This window comes from Polypterus senegalus, chromosome 5 (genome assembly GCF_016835505.1).
Source record: "Polypterus senegalus isolate Bchr_013 chromosome 5, ASM1683550v1, whole genome shotgun sequence".
Taxonomy (NCBI): domain Eukaryota; kingdom Metazoa; phylum Chordata; class Cladistia; order Polypteriformes; family Polypteridae; genus Polypterus; species Polypterus senegalus.
In genome coordinates, this window is record NC_053158.1 from 155,520,986 (window position 1) to 155,538,118 (window position 17,133).

A 17,133-nucleotide genomic window follows, 5' to 3' on the forward strand; every position below is an offset into this window, starting at 1 on the left:
TACAGTATTTGTTTTGTGAGTGTTACTGAGTGTTGCTGTCATCAAGGATTTGATTATCATTATTTCTTTCAATCAGGTTCGTATTTGTAGGATGTGTTGTGTTCAAGTTACATTCCGTGTTTGTCAATCGCTGTAAAGATGACAGGTTTCATTCATCGATTCGTTTCTTACTGCATCAATAAACAGCTCGTCTTCTTCTTTATCTGAGACCTGACACACTGCATGCACGGGTTTTTTACACTGTCTTCCTTTAGCGGGACATTGACTTTTTCCACGTGTGCTTTGTTTCCGTAGTAGCATTTATGAATATGCTTGTATGTATCAGACGCTTCATATTTTTGCTGCCTTTTCAATTGTGTAATTCGGTTTTGTTCAGCTCTTTGGAACTGTTGCTTTTATCTGTGCACTGCGTCAGTTCACGTGAGCCACTCGGTGTACATGCATCGAAGGTTCCCAGCTGTGCTGGTGCCATCTCGTGCTATGTCCATGGCTGTATTTAATGTTACCTTAGTCCTGGCACTTAAAACTTTCTCTCGCAGTTTCGCTGAGTTTGTGTCAAACACCACCCTGACCATCTCATCTTCCTCTCCATAAGCACAGTCCTTCACCCGTGAATATTTACCCGTGGCAGATTGCCGCTGACGGACGGCCTTATATGGGCAGGCACTAAATTACAAACGCCAGCGGCAGCCTGTCTATGAACTTAATTTAAAGTGTAGGTTTACATCGTGCTTTGTTTCAGTAGCAGAACTCATGAATATGGTTGTATATGTCACTCGCTCGCTTCTTATTGTTTCGCTGCCTTCTCAATTATATAATGCATGTTTTCTTCAGCGCTTTTTTGAGGTCTTCCTGGTTTTCTATGTACTGCGTGATTACGTGGGAGGCGTGATGATGTCACACGGAACTCCGCCCCACGGTGTTGAAGTTCATCTCCATTACAGTAAATGGAGAAAAACTGCTTCCAGTTATGACCATTACGCGTAGAATTTCGATATAAAACCTGCCCAACTTTTGTAAGGAAGCTGCCAAATTTCAGCCTTCCACCCACACGGGAAGTTGGAGAATTAGTGATGAGTGAGTGAGTGAGTGAGTGAGGGCTTTGCCTTTTATTAGTATAGATGTAATACGTGCTCTGATTGGGTAGCTTCTCAGCCATCCGCCAATAGCGTCCCTTGTATGAAATCAACTGGGCAAACAAACTGAGGAAGCGTGTACCATAAATTAAAAGACCCATTGTCCGCAGAAGTCCGCGAACCAAAGAAAAATCCGTGATATATGTTTAGACATGCTTACATTTAAATTCCGCGATGGAGTGAAGCCGCGAAAGTCGAAGCGCAATATAGCGAGGGATCACTGTATTTTTATATTATTGGCAGGCAGTGTGTTGTAGTTTTCAGTGTTGTGACCAGGTACTGGAGGTCAAAAGAGTGGAACACATAACCAAGATGAGAGCTGGTATGGATCTGAGAGTGTCGGTAATCAACAGTATAAAGAAGTGCTTGCTAACTATTGAGCTTTGCATCTTTGTTGTGGTTTAGCAAACTTTCTCCTTCCGTTTTACAACTTTATTACGTTCCCTTTTTTCCTGTCCAGGACACCGCCATTACTTCAATCATTCATCCACCCTGTAAGCTATTGGTGCTATTCGTGTGGTCAATCAGTCACTTCTACTGCGTCCTTGATTTGCATAAAGCATGCTCTCAGCATAGTAAAGAGCATGTAAATTAGCATAATATTAATAAATATTTTCAAACAAAAATATATATAGACAAATTAAAACAGTCTTTGGTTAATTTTCTTTTTCTATAACATCACCAAATTTCAATCAGATTCGTCAAGGTGTTTTTGATATTTAGGTGTATTTAGTTTTTCTATTGTAGAAAGGGTTTTATCCTTCATCTGGTTCTAGAGCGCTAATGTGATTATAGGTTTTCTTTCTAACCCTTTTCTAAATTGGTGATCAGTTTCTGCTACTAATTCCCTTCTTTCCCCTTCATTTTATTTTGACTTGTTTTTTTAAGATTCAGTCCTCTAAATTGTTTCATTTTTTTCCTTAAATGGGACCCAACAGAAATGATTTGTGAAGTGAGCCAATAGATGACCAGCTAAGTCGGGGCCTCAAACTCCAACCAGCTTGTTAATTAGCAGATAATTCTTGTTATTAATTAAACCATTTATTTAATTCCATGGCTTGCTGGTACTGTTATTCTCCACAGCAGACATTTACACAACAGTTGATTTTCTTATTTCTAAGAACACCTTCAAAATGTCCCGTGGACCTGAGCAGACTGACATTACTGAAACTTCCAACTTTCTTTCTTTTCAGATATTATATGATGGACACAGGTTGCTTGTCTTGTTTTGTATCTCTTTATTGATTGGCTTCTAATTAAGGAAAAAAGAAACAATTAAGGGACCTGAGTCTTAAATAACAAGTCAAGTGAAATTAGTGCAAGAGTTATTCAGCAACAAAAACTGGTCACTAATTAAGAAAAGGGTTAGATTTGCTTCACTAGCGCTCCATAACCTAAGTGGGATACCCCTGTCGTTAATTTTGATCACTTGATATGTCCTTTCTTAGCAGATGTGCATCTGCCCTTGACGTACCATCCTGACAAATTTCAGCATTTTAACTAAATGATAGCATTTTTGTTGATGAATGATTGAGTGAGTCAATTTATTTCTGCACCTCTGTTTTAAGATACAAATATTATGTAGTTACATATGTCATCATGCTGAAATATCAAAGATGTGCTCATTTATTATTGCCATTTCATGCATAAATTAAAATGTGGGAAACTGTTTATTGCCTTTATCACATATACCTTCAAATCTCGGCCCAATTACTATCAGTATAAAATGTCAACTTTCTCTCAGTGTTTTCTACAAAATAGATTCCAGTTAGGTTGTATGATGTTTGTATTTATATGAAGGTGCTCTGAGATAAACCATATAGGTTTTGTTACTTCCCATTATTTCTTGCTTCCATAATAAGCTTTTATTTTCAATAACCCTAAAATTGTATTAAGAGTTAATAATAATAATAATGATAATACGTTTTATTTATACATGGCCTTTTCCCATGCCCAAGGCTCTTATTTAAACAGCAGGGTACATGTTACATTGGGTACAAATATTTCTGTGTGGCACACCAAGCAGATAAATACAGGAGATAAAAAGCATTAAATAGAGTAAGACAATATATCAGAGTAAAATACTAGATTCAATACTAAAAGAAAAGCCTGAACAAATAACATAATTTGTGATACAACACACACACACAAATTATCCTGAGCATCTAGACAGAGAGGTAAACTGAAAGAAAGGGCAGAATGTTATTTTAAGGTAAAAGCCCTCCTGAACAGATGAGTTTTCAGTTGTTTTAGAAGAATGAATTGAGTCAGCTGATCTAATTAAGTCAGAAATGGCATTCCAAAGTCTGTGTACTACACAGCTGAATGCCCTGTCACCCATAGAGTGCAGGTTAGTGTGGGGCACAACAAGATTGCAAGAATCAGTGGGCAAACTGGAACAAAGCAATGGAGAAGGTCACTGATGTAGTCCGTTGCAAGGCCATTTAAAGCTTTGTAGGTCAATAAAAGAAATTTATATTAATTTCTCTAAGATACAGGAAGCCAGTGAAGGCGAAGCAAGATGAGTGTTTTGTGCTCGCTGTTGCTGGGTTCTTAGTTGACTGGATATATAGTTCATTCATGTCCTTGTATTGTTTTATTTTTAACTTTTGTTATTCTTTTTTGTATGTTAATCTAGCTGTCAAACAAGGTTGTACAGTTTACTTGAAATAAAAAGATATAAAATATACATTTCAGCAGTTACTCTGATCCTGCAGTTTGTTGAACCTGAGGTTAGTTATCTTCTCATTTGTTCTTCACAATCATGCAAAATAGTTTTATATGAGTCCATATTTATTGATTTATATTCTGCTGTGTTCTATAGTCATGCATATATCACTTAAAATATCAAACGCAAATTTTTTTTCATATTTAGTTTGAGTCTATTTCTGAAAATATTAGTCTAACCTTTGTTTGTGGCTCTATCATCTGGTAGCTCTCTGCATGTTGCTTGCCTGGCAACAAGTGTTTCAGTTTACGCAAAACAGTGAAATTCCTTGAAACAATGTGTTAAAAAAAAAATAGAAACAGTAAACAGAAGGAAAGCTTTAAAAAAGGAGACAGATAAGCAAATGAGTTCTTGCTATCTTAATTTCCAGTCCTCAAACTTAGTAGATACAGAACAAAGATACTGTTTAATCTTCAAATGAATCTTAGCAGTTTAGCTTAAATATTAGTTCAGCATTTCCTTTATTACATTATGGTAATACAAAAAGAAAAAAATACTGTTATGTGCTGCTCTATTTCCTCTGAGGGAAATTGTAGTGACATTTAGCTCTTATTTGAAAACTTATGTGATGAATTCTACTTGGACCACAAAATATACTTCTTTGATAGCATGAAAAAAAGTAAAAAGTATTTTAAAGATGTTAAATTTTAACTTTAATACACATCAAACCACTAAATAAATAGTTGTTGGCGTATTTTGCAAAGGTCAAATACTGTATTTAAACATGTATTGCAGGCAAAAAAAGGTTTATGATAAAGATAAAAATTGACTTTCTGGTTGTATGGATCTAAACATTTAAAATAATGTTTAAATATTCTCCCAACAGGAAGTTTTATAGAACAGCAGTTTCCCAAACTGTGGGCCATATGCATCCCAATATTGGACATCTTTTGCAACCGTAACAATTCCAAAAATAATTCAAAATATGTAGAAATAATAACACCACCATTATAACCGCAATATCCAACCCTTTTACTACAGTAAATTAAGTGTTTCTTTTGTGCTATGATCAGTTTAATCATATTTAAAGATGTGCCACTGACGAGACCGAACAATATCATTTTGTGAACAGACCCGAATGAACTCATCCAGACATCAGGCGACAAGTGTAGAAGCATATGAATCACGTGAATATAATAGGCTTGTTCCATTTGTGATGCGTGAACTAGTCAGGGCCAATCAACATACATAAAAGAAGTCACATCTGAAGAGGAAGTCTGATTTTTGTTTGTATTCCTATATTAATTGCTGTGTCTATGTGTTTTTTAAAGATCGAACCTCCTCCATATGGTGTTGTGATCAAAATAGTTTTTAAAAGTTGTTGTTCTTATCCTCCTAAAATGGACAAGTTTTTATTGAACTTTAATAAACACACTATGACTGAAAATGAAGAGCACCACAAACTACTTGGCAGGTGTGAGAAGAAGCTGAAGTGTATTTAAGTGTAAAAAGAACATAAATTACTTTGAATTGAATAAATTACAATGTACAAAGACATAAATACATATTTAATTTGAAACGGTCAGTCATCATAGTCAACTAATTTGGAAAATTAAACTCCAATTGAGGCTTGTTATTGTTCCTACCACTTTCACACCTGCAGAAACCTTAATATGATTTTTACTTAAAGAGTTAATCAGTGTAAGCTTATTACCCACACTCACTTGGAATTAATTCCCATTGTAAAGAACAAATGCAAACCCTAGTCCCCATAATGAATGGGATCCAATGGCTTAACCCCATCTGTCGGAGTAGAATATGTTAATCCATTATGTGTAGCATGTGTGTAGTCACCGAGCACCAGACATGTAAGGGCACAGGCCACAGACCTGTTAATCTCATGTGTGATAGGCCTGTCAGAATTTATTTTCTGCTGTGCATGGCCATGAATACACACCATGATGTCCATCCCCGCTCCATCTTGTGGTCCACATCGAGAACCTTCTCTGCAAATAGGCAGAATTACACTGTATTTTGCAAAACGAGTTATATGTTTATAATAGTATATAGGGAAATATGCTGAAATGGAATCCGTGAACATAGAGGATTTACTGTACCGATATTATAAATGTGGGCATTTCAGATAATGTAACTGAGCATTTACAAAAGTGTTTCTCCCTGTGTCTGTCACATATTGGTACCTTGCTTGCTGAAAACTGTATGTGTGGTTCTTTTGATAATATACTAAATATTTACATATATACTGTATATACAGTATATGCTATAATAAAAGGTAATGGAAATGTAATTATTAAAATGCCAGTTTCTAGTGTATTACTAAATTATATACCGTATTTTTTTCCCCAAAAGTGGGTGGAAATGTCTGTGCATCTTATGGAGCAAATATTATGTCACAGACCGTGATGTATATTACCTGACCTGTCAGCAGTAGCGACAGCTGTTAGAAGAGGAAGTGGTAGGCCCATGAGAAACCCCTTGGGAAAGCTTGACACTAGAATTACCAAAGCCTACAAAAAAACGTAAATCCCTTTGCACCTCTCCATCAGTGTCTTTTGTCTTGTAAATCTGTCCATAAGCAGCAAGCACCCTGTTATCACATTCCCCCCACCGCTGCACAGTTTTCTCCGCTCAAGTCTGTTTACCTGCGTGTCAGTTGCTTAGAGTTGTATAGAGTGAGAAGTCAACTGAGGTGAACTCAGATGGTGACTAGTGTTCTACATCGGAGAAAGAATGCACATCGCACTTTTGCTGTCGCTGTACTTTGTATATGTACACGGGAAGCTTTGCAGTCTACTTGTGACTTTACGCTGTAGGAAGATAAGTAAATAAATCAAGGTAAATAACATTCGATCTGGCTCTTATATGCTTAGTACAGCAACGTCAGCTTCCACTTGCAGTTATAGACTCTTCAGTACGCAAGCGATTCTCCACGCTAGTGTTTAGGTCTGGACGGTGTATGTGCTCAATAAAGAAGTCTGACTGCATTCTTTTACCATTGCTTATGAAATGAAGTGTCAGCGTGCACTTTTCGTGTCATTGCACGTGTATTTTTTGAGCTTATCCGTGTCGATCAAACACAGGAAGCTCTGCAGTCTACTTGTGACTTCACGCTGTAGGAAGTAAGTAAATAAATCAAGGTAAATAACATTTGATCTGGCTTTTAAGTAAGTAACACATAAATGTTAAATATTTTGGGCACATGCACCATCCAGATCTAAACATTGCAAGTGGAAGTTGCCATTATGAAATGCCTTGGATGGAACTGAAGATAGTATCATATATGAAGATAGCGAAGAAAGTGATATCAGTGATTGTGAGCAACTGAGCTTCATAAATTCTGACACTAGCGATGAGGAGTTCTTGGGTTTTCCAGAAAACTAGAAGAGTGCTTGAACCTTAAAGTCTCTCCTCATTTGTTTATGACAGTGATGATGTTTCTTAGTACCGCTGTTGACTTTAGATGGTTGAAATATTATTCTGCTACATTTTATTAAATATATTAGTACAACATTTGGTTTAGAATTATTTTTTCTTGTTTTCCTCCTCTAAACCTAGGTACGTCTTATGGTCAGGTGCGTCTTATAGTGTGAAAAATACGGTACTTCATATTTCAAATACATTGTTAAATGAATACTAGTTAAGGGCTTATTTTGCTGCTGTTTTTTCAAATGAACAGAAAAAACTGGCTATGTAATTTCAATGCCTTTATGCAAATATGTTTTATATTTGACATTCTTGCCACATATTCTGAATTTAGAACACTAAGTAACCTTTTTTATATATATAGTTCATTAGTACAGTTAACCATTCATTCACATTTAGCTTGTGTGGAATTGACTTCCCCTTGCAAGATATCCCTTCACTCCTCCTCACCTCTTTATAGTCTGTTTTCTATTATTTGTGATTTATGTAACATGAACAGTACTCTGGACTATGCCCAAAATTACATATGTAAATATATAAGTAGAATCATATGTTTTTTTTTTTTGTATGAGCGTTAGCAAATATTTAGGAAAGTGTTTTACAAATTTTCTTCAGCTCTGCATTGCTTTTTCCAAAAATACAGTATATTAAACTAGAAGCAATGATGCAGAGACTTTAGTGGAAAATAAAGGCTTATACGGAATGCTTATGTCACAGAAATGCATGCGAAAAGTTTTAGAATTAGGATGAATTGTTTATTATGTTGTCAGTGGAAAGTTCAAGAAATGTAGCATTTTACAATTTTATAGCACTAACCAAGGCAGGATTAATGAAACTGATGAAAGAGCTTTAAAAGAAAATACGTATGTTAAATAATGGGTATTGTCTTTTTTTACAGTGTACCCCACAATATTTGGTTATTTGGATATGATTATATTTACTTGGTTTTGAAAAATATTACTTTATTTTTTTAAGTCAATGCTTATTGCAGTCCATGAAATGTACATTACATTTTATTTTGTAGTACGGAGGGAAATTGACACTCTCAATGAGCGCTTGGCTGCTGAAGGACAAACTTTTGATGGTGCAGACTTGAGCAAAGGACCATTAAAGGCCAAAGGTAGGAAGTCTCATCTGAAGCAATTGCTAATTGAGATTCTTTTAAATTATTTTGACATATATAACTACTTTTTATCCTCGTTGCCTCATTATTTTGTACATTTTATTGCTTAGCATATCCAATACAATTTTCAATTGATGTAAAACTCTTAAACAATTTGCAATATATAATCTTTTATTGGCTAATTGAATAGTTTACAATATGAACACTTTTGAGGCAGCTCAGGCACCTTCTTCAGGCAAGTTTACCTGATGAATGGGCCTGAGCTTACTCAAAATCTTACATATTGTAATCTGTTCAGTCAGCCAATAAAAAGATGTTATTTTGCTTCAGTTCTCATTGCATCCATAATGGCTAACATGGTAAAACACCCGACTACTACAGTATGTAATCTGTAGCATCTATTAGATAATTTATTTCCAGCAAAAAATTCTAATCTTTATATTTAATACAAAAATGGTAAAGCTGGTGAAACGCTTGAAAAAAGTGTTATTTTGTGACAAATGCGATGTTTGAAAAGCCAGGCACAGTATATCATATTGTAAAGCACCCTTTTTAAGCAGAGGTAAAACCTGATTCAGAGATGTCTGTTTTATAACAATGGGTAGACCCTGTGCCTTCATTTTTTTATTGTATCTTGAAACTATAGACAATAATAGCATGGATAACTGCAGGATTGTGACCATAGTATAGTTGTGTGACAGTGAAATTTGGCATGATTGTGCCATGTGGTATGTTGGCTGATATGACTCCATAATACAAAGCAGTATGCCATATACTATTATTTGTTTGCATATTTAACCCAGAAACAGTGCTGTTGAACTTTGTTCATGCCATGAACTACTCTTAGTAACATGGTCACACCAGGAAGGCCAGAAAGAAACTGTTGTATACTTGTGTGCCAAATTTCTTGAAATGAAAAAAGAAACCAATTAATGAAATGGTTAATAATGTAAAACTTGGTTTGTCTTGCAACTAGCCATGAGTAGGAGATATCCTAATGGGTTACATCCTGTGGCAGGTGTTTTGCAAATTGTTAAAGGACTTCATGAATTATTAGATCAAATCATTCAAGAATAAAGCTAGAAATCTGCAGATACCTTTGATACTCTGAAAAATATCCCATCATCATTTTACTTTGTTCAGAAGTACTAAACATTTCTATGTGTACAGTAATAGTAAGCAAAGCCTCAAAAAGTTATAACAATATATTACTTAAATTGGTTAAGGCCTTTAAACACAACTCCAAATATTTTCTGTTGTTAATCTTGTTGCCAATTGCTGTTCTGCACATTTTGGATAACTTGTTGATTGTACATAGTATGCATCTGTATGTGTATAAAATGATAAATTACTTAAAACTTAAACTTAAAAAAAAAAAAAAACTATAAAAGCTTTAACTTTAAAAGCTAAACTATAGTGAATTAACGAATAAACAAAACATAAAAGCATTCCTGTTGCTGAATATTGCTTGTACACCATTTTTACCTGTGTAAACCTTTTATTTTTTTGACTTGTATTGTTATGCTTCTGGAATAATTCTGAAATTAAACTGTTAAAATGTGAGGGTTTTTTACTACTTCAGTTTTGTTTTATCCTCAACCACACCCTGTGCAGCAGGGATATTAGAAAACAGTTAAGAGTCTGCAACAGTGTAACCAAATACAGGTCCTAAATGGCTGCATGGTTAAAGTTTAGCATATTGGTGGCAAAATGCCCATAAACAGACTGACATATAAAATGGCAACAAGTAAAGAGCCATTCTTTGTGAGGAAACTAGGAAGTAGATGCCTTCAACCTACTTTCTGTCACATTAAAAATAATGATGTTGATAAATAGAATCAGCAATGTTCCACTTTATAATATTATAAAGATTTTTTTATTTTTATTTCTTCTCAGTAGTTGCCTTAAGTGCAGTTACTTGGATGACAAGCACGATTGACAGATAAAGAAATATTTATGTGGATAAAATGGAAGAGGTGCAATTTCAGCCCCTTCCTGAGAACTCACATTTTGTGAAAACAATGTGTATACCCTTATTGAAATCTACCGTAAACCCAAATAATACTTCATTCTTGTTAGGCATGAGCAGTCAGCGAGCATGTTCACTTTTATTGCTGTTACGTTATAGCAAAATCTGCAGTAAGTAATAATTTCACTATTGTTCGTACAGTAATTACCATGTAAACTAGTAAATATTGCAGATTTTATTTAATATATAAGCTTTCAAACTGTCCCATTACTGTCTTTGCTCTTGGCAAGAGTTTTCCCTATTTTAAAAGAGTCTGTCTTTGGCCACCTTTTCTGAATAACTTTTTATGCCAGTATTAAAATTAAATCTTCAGTACAGTTGTGTATCTCACTGCCACACTGAGATAATAATAATCTTTTGACACCCCTAAATCTCTGTAAAGTAGTATACATTAACTACTAAAGTAGTATTCTTGATCATTTTGTATGTTTGTGCTATGCAACCATACTACTTCCTTTCTACATCATCTGATTGCATTAACCCCAACATTTATTTTAAACTAATTATAACAACTGGATTTGTTTCTACTGGAGATGTCAATATTCCTTGTCGGTAGAAGCAGTAAATATAATCTTGCTCATTTCTCCTTTACCTGTATCCAAGTAAACCTTTACCTAATTGCATATCACAGTGTCATTTAAATATGTTCATTAGTTGCATATGTTCCTTTCACAGCAAGTCATAGTACCAGTCAGCTGTCTCAGAAACTGAAGACAACATACAAGGCGTCAACCAGCAAGGTAAAAAATTTCTTACTCATGGCTGACTGAGATACTGTACTTGACTACTATATATTACAAAAGATTTTCAGACATGACAATTGAATTGTTTATTTTATTTGTAAAGGTGTGAAAATTATGGGAATCAGGCAAGTGGGCTATTTGAAAACAAGGGATATACATAACATATATTGTATATTGGTATTACTGTTCTACAGTTGCTTGATTGCATTTGAGATTTGCATACAACATTAATGTAGAAGAAAACTGAATCAAACATCCATGAGCAATATTTGGTATTTAATTTAAAATGGAACTAAAGCAAGTAAATGAAGGACAAGTGAACCACATGGGTTAGTATTCCTAGTTGTATAGTTTTGTCTCTTTTATATTAAAGTGATAGGATGATTGTGTACTAAAACCAGAGAGAAATATATTTATGTGCTGTCAGAACAACCTATTACAAAATTTCATTACCTGAATTGATCAAATAATTACAAATACTTCTCTATGAAATAAACCTGGATGTTTGCCAAAACCAACATACATTATTTAGTGTTTTTTATAAATTATTGGCAATGGTATGTTTTTGTCATGTTAACGATGCAGTTACATGATAAAGGCAAACTATAAAGTTATATCTACATTACCTTAAATTACTAAAGCAATATGTATCAGTTAACGAAAGTATTTTTTATAGAAAGCTTAACATAAGAATGGTCATAACAAGTGAAGTATTTACAAAAAGTTAATTGTTTAATACAGTTATAATTGCATGTGTTACAAAAATATTGTTATTCTTGTACCGCCTTCTTGATATGAGTTATGTTCCAAACAGTGAGATAGAAATCTTTCTTTTGCAAAAAAAACTCCTAAGTTATTTAAATGTGCCTTAAAAAGTAAAATATATAAAAGCTTGATGTTGAGTGCTTTTCAAACATATTCATGCCTCCTGAGAGTTGAGCCATAATAGTATCCAAAATAAGAAGCATGATATGGACGTTTGTAATATCATAGTTTCAGCTTTTAACTTTTATGTAAATCCATAGCTACAGATAAAATTAGGACGCATGCTACACCACTTGACTTCAGTCATCCCTGTCATCCAATCATTAGTATATGTTGCTTCATGAGTGTTCAGTTTGGAAAAGAAACAAAGCATGTCTGCAGTGAATGTGCTAAAATGTAAATCAATGGTAATATAATAACTTAAGGATGCTTGATATTGGCCAAAGGCTTTGTGAGAGTGTTTTTGGCCATTTTAACTACAAATCAGATTAATGCAACACAGAAATTAATTTCAACATTTAAAATAGCACCAATGACCATTAGTCAGTAAATGTTTGTGGAAAAAATCATTTAAAAAAACATTCCAGAGGTAATCTAAAAGTACATTTCATATATAACTACAAATGTAAAATTATGCAAGAAAAGTGTCTACAAATGCATGGAAATTATTTACTAATCTCATTATCTTTTATATCTTAAAAGGCATGGTTCCATTATTTGCAGTTGGTCATGCAGGCTCCCCTAACATAACTGTTTAAATCAGGCAGAATGATTGGTGAAACAAATGTGTTTGAAGCACTCTTCTGTTTCCGGATAGTTTGTCCATAGTGTATAGATCTATACACCAGTAATAATATTAGATTTTGATGGGTTACTAACTTATACCTGTAATTTCTGTTAATTGTGCTTCTGTAATTCTTATTAGTAAATATAATACATTTGCATTAAACATTTTACTTTTCTTTTTAGAGTATGATTTTAATCCAGTTAGACTTTTCACTTCAAAATTGTCAGTTAAAGGATAAGTTCTGTATTTTTCAAGCCAAAGTTATTTCTTCACAAACATGGCATATATACTTTTGCCATGCAAAATTGTGTTCTAAATTTAAGCATTTTCTATAAATTTAAAAAAATGCATAGCCGGTCCTAGCATTTTATAGTGTAACCTATGGGACACTGAGCACCACTGGAAAATAAAGTCTAAAAACTTACCACATATGTCCTGTTTGAGGCAGCAAAGGAAGATGTGCCTTCTGTGTTTCCAACACATGTTTGTGACAATAAGAGGGATCTGGAAATAATCACTTTATCGCATATTCGTGATACTATTTTTCTCAAGGTAAGGATACGTTTTCTTTTTGCTTGTAATTGTAATTACAATACTTCAATACTTAAACTGTACTCATTTGGTATCGAGTACCATTTAAAAATTTTGATTCCTATTTTTGTCTGTAAGATATGGTAGCATGGTTCTGGCAGAGACATAGAATGTACTGACACACTTTCCGCTCTCACATACTGAAATGAGCAAAGTGATGGGCTGTGATGTTAGAACATCGGAAACCCATGCCCCTTGAACAAGTGCAGATTGTTTATGACAATGGCAGACCAAAAGCATAGTAAGGAAAAGAATACAGCCTCCCGATGCTATATGAGTGAAAAGGAGCAGTACAGTGGCTAAACAAGCAGCCCATTTAAACATTTAAAAAGCAAACATGCTGACCAACAGAAAGATAAATGGCAATTTAGCTGCAATCTGTGCCAGATAAGGGATGTTGCAGGAGAGTGTTTTAAAGAGGCAGGAGACACTATCCAAGTAACTGCTGCTAGCAGCATAAGGTAAACAGGTTGTTACTAAAGACTTTTCAGTTGAGCTTAACATGTTGCCATTTACCACTCATTAATACTTATGAAACACTAGGCTGACCCGCCTTTTAAGGTGACCGACTTTTAAGTTGACCACTTCTTAAGGCAATTCAATATGTAGATCAATTTGATATTTTATTCAAACTCATTCATTTGGTTATATTGCATTTGAGCGGTATTACTTTAATACTCGTAGTTTCTGTTATTTTTGTGATGAAATTTAAATTTTTTTCTATATTGAGGTTGCCCTTTTGAACCCCCCTGATATTTACTACGCGGTGAGGCATTTGTACTCCATCAACATTAATTATTTCCAGAGACATCATTTTGTCTATTTTTCCAGCGCATCGCGCACAAAAGCAAGGGAACGATGGGAGCACCAGAACTCTGCTCACATCATGTCGCTTCGTACCGCAATCTGCAAGTAGTAAGTCTGTGATAAGCGGAATACCGCTACACTTTCCACTCACGGGACGGAAGGACAATCCCGACCGCTTTTATGTTGTAAGAAAGAAGAAGAAGATATCGCACAGTCTGGAGTAGACAATCATCTTTTACCTGGAAAAATGAAACTACAAATCCCATCGTGCATTGCAAAATGGACAGGGCGTGTGTGAAACTCCGTGCCTGCATAGCACTCACAGGACGGAAGGACAATCCTGACCGCTTTTAGTAGAAGGATAAAACCTGTTGTTAGCATAATGGAGGAGACATAATAGTATAAATCATAACTGTCAGAGCATTTTGTCACAGGTTCTGTCTCTATTGTTTCTTCTTCTAATTAAAATGAATGGTATAATATAACCAATATACATAAATAAGAATGCTAAATCATCTTAACAGTATGCAAAATACTTAATAGGTATGCCTAACTTGAAGATGAAAACTTTCACTGAGAGTATTTTTTCTTTCCAAAAGATAAGTGCCAGGGTAAATGATTATAAACATATAGATTATTTTACATTAGTGGACTAATGGATTTAAAAGCACTTTTATTAGTAACAGCACCTAGTGTAATAAAATATAATTATTCTAGTTAATTTTGTATTGTTAAAATTATATGCTTCTGTCTCCTCACATAGTCCAAACACTTGTACAGTAGGTTGGATGGATTAAAAATGTTAATTTGGCCCCTGATTTGTGTGCATGCTTGTGTGTGTTTGTCCTGTCCAGGAATTATTCCTGCCTTGTACCCACAGAAGCAAAATAGGATTAAGTGTAAAAACATCAATGATATTTTTTTGTAAATGCAAATTTGAAACTTAAGTGAATGTAAAGCTAATATGACAAAATCTTTCTCTATGAAAAACATTTATTTATTTATTTATTTATTTATATAGCACATATTCATACAAAAAAATGTAGCTCAAAGTGCTTTACAAAATGAATAGAGAAATAGAAGACACAATAAAAGATAAACATAAGTCAACATTAATTAACATAGAATAAGAGTAAGGTCCGATGGCCAGGGTGGACAGAAAAAACAAAAAAAACTCCAAAGGCTGGAGAAAAAAATAAAATCTGTAGGGGTTCCAGACCAAGAGACCGCCCAGTCCCCTCTGGGCAATCTACCTAACATAAGTCAAACAGTCCTCTTTGTATTTCTGTAAAACAGAAGGGTAGAAAATGCAAATGTGGGAATATTATTTTCTTTGCAAATGTTAGTGTTCTAAGGGGATCAGTTTAAGCACTTTCTTGAAGTAATTGCCTCTTTTACATGTACTGTATTAAACAAATAACCAAATCTTTATGAAAATGTCAAAGTTCATATCTTTATTATGTTTGTATGTTCATTCTGGGCAACATGGTGGTGCATTGGTAATGCTACTGCCTCGCAGTAAGGAGACCGTGGTTTGCGACCCAGATCCTCCCTGTGTGGAGCTTGAATATTCTCCTTGTGTTTGTGTTGGTTTCCTCCCACAGTCCAACGACATGCAGGTTAGGTGAACTGGCAAAACTAAATCAGCTGCAGTGTGTGTTTGGTGTGTTCGCCCTGCAATGGATGGGTGCCCTGTCCAGGGTTTGGTTCTGCCTTGCAGCTGGGATAGGCTCCAGCACCCCCAACCCCAAAAACCCCCGGTAGCCCTGGTCTGGATAAGTGGGTTAGAAAATAACATGACATGCTCATTCTATTAATTTATATTTAGTAATTTGTTACAGTGACCTAGGTACTCTGTTTTAATATTAGTTAATTTAAATACAGACCGGCCCATTAATATTAGCCATTCTAAAATACTTTCATCATTTGAAAACAAATTCCAGTGCTCTTTTAAAAATACTCAGTATCAATATCGAAAATCTGATACATTAAATACATGCATTGGTATTGATTTCAAAATTAGTGGTATTGACCATCCCTACAGTTTACTGTGCTTTTTGTCTGTTGAGAGGAAACTACACCCTGGGATGAAAGTTTGTTGTGGAAGAAGACAAATACTGAAATGGCGTGGTCTTTTTTAAAATGGCTAAATCTTGTAATATTGGTGTTTTTATGCTCTAAAATTACATATATATGCTATTTCACAATGTGTGTGTAAGTCCAAGATGTGGATCAATGCTAGAAATGTTCAGTAAGTTTTTAAATCTTTTGTTTTCTAGGTGAGCTGTGCCCCATAACGTTTCATTATAAAATGCCAGGAGTAGCTATGTATTCTTAAATATTTATAGAAAATGCTTAACTTTTAGGACTCAGTTTTGTGTCAAAAGCATATATACAATGTTTATGAAGAAATAGCTTCAAATTGATAAATACCAAACTTATCCTTTAGTAAAATGTGTTTATACTTATCTTTTGCATATCTTAAAAGTGTGAAATTTTTAAGTGTTTTTAATATTTTCTAACTAGTAGCTTTTCTTTTTCTATTCATTGGTAAATATTTTGATTTACAGAATGTTCATTAACAGCAAGATGGTGCAGTAGGCAATACTACTACTTCTTGTATGCCTGAATATTTTAAATGGGGAGCTTGCACGTCTTCACTGTGTTTGCATGGGTTTTCCTCTGGGTATTTTGGTTTTCCTCCCACATCTCCAAACACCTGTCAGTTATGCTATTTGGAGATTCCAGATTGACTTTGAATGAGTTGTGAGTGTGTGAATGTTTGCACAATATTATGTACACCTTGTCAAGGGCTTTTCTGTGCTTTGTACTCCATGTATGGATGTGGCATCCTGCACCCCTAAAGTGGGTTAAACATACTTGAGAATGTTACTTTATAAGAATTGTTCACAGGTATGATGCATATAACCTGCAGCATTATTTTATAATTCTCTGTTATAAGAAAGATGCATTTTAAAAGATGATGCAGATCATTGTGATCAATTCAGTTGGCCTTATGCTGCATTAAATGCCAAACCAA

General features: G+C 34.5%; 1 protein-coding gene across 6 annotated transcripts in view; it reads left to right on the forward strand.

Annotated features, from left to right (window-relative positions):
* The window catches only part of wdr37 (WD repeat domain 37), a 156,280-nt gene that overhangs the window by 39,515 nt on the left and 99,632 nt on the right, over positions 1–17,133 (forward strand). For all 6 annotated transcript variants that reach the window (XM_039753535.1, XM_039753534.1, XM_039753531.1 and 3 more), the window contains 2 exons: positions 8,273–8,368; positions 11,076–11,140. In XM_039753535.1, coding sequence (XP_039609469.1) covers positions 8,273–8,368; positions 11,076–11,140 — 161 coding nt within the window. The remainder of the gene's footprint in view (positions 1–8,272; positions 8,369–11,075; positions 11,141–17,133) is intronic.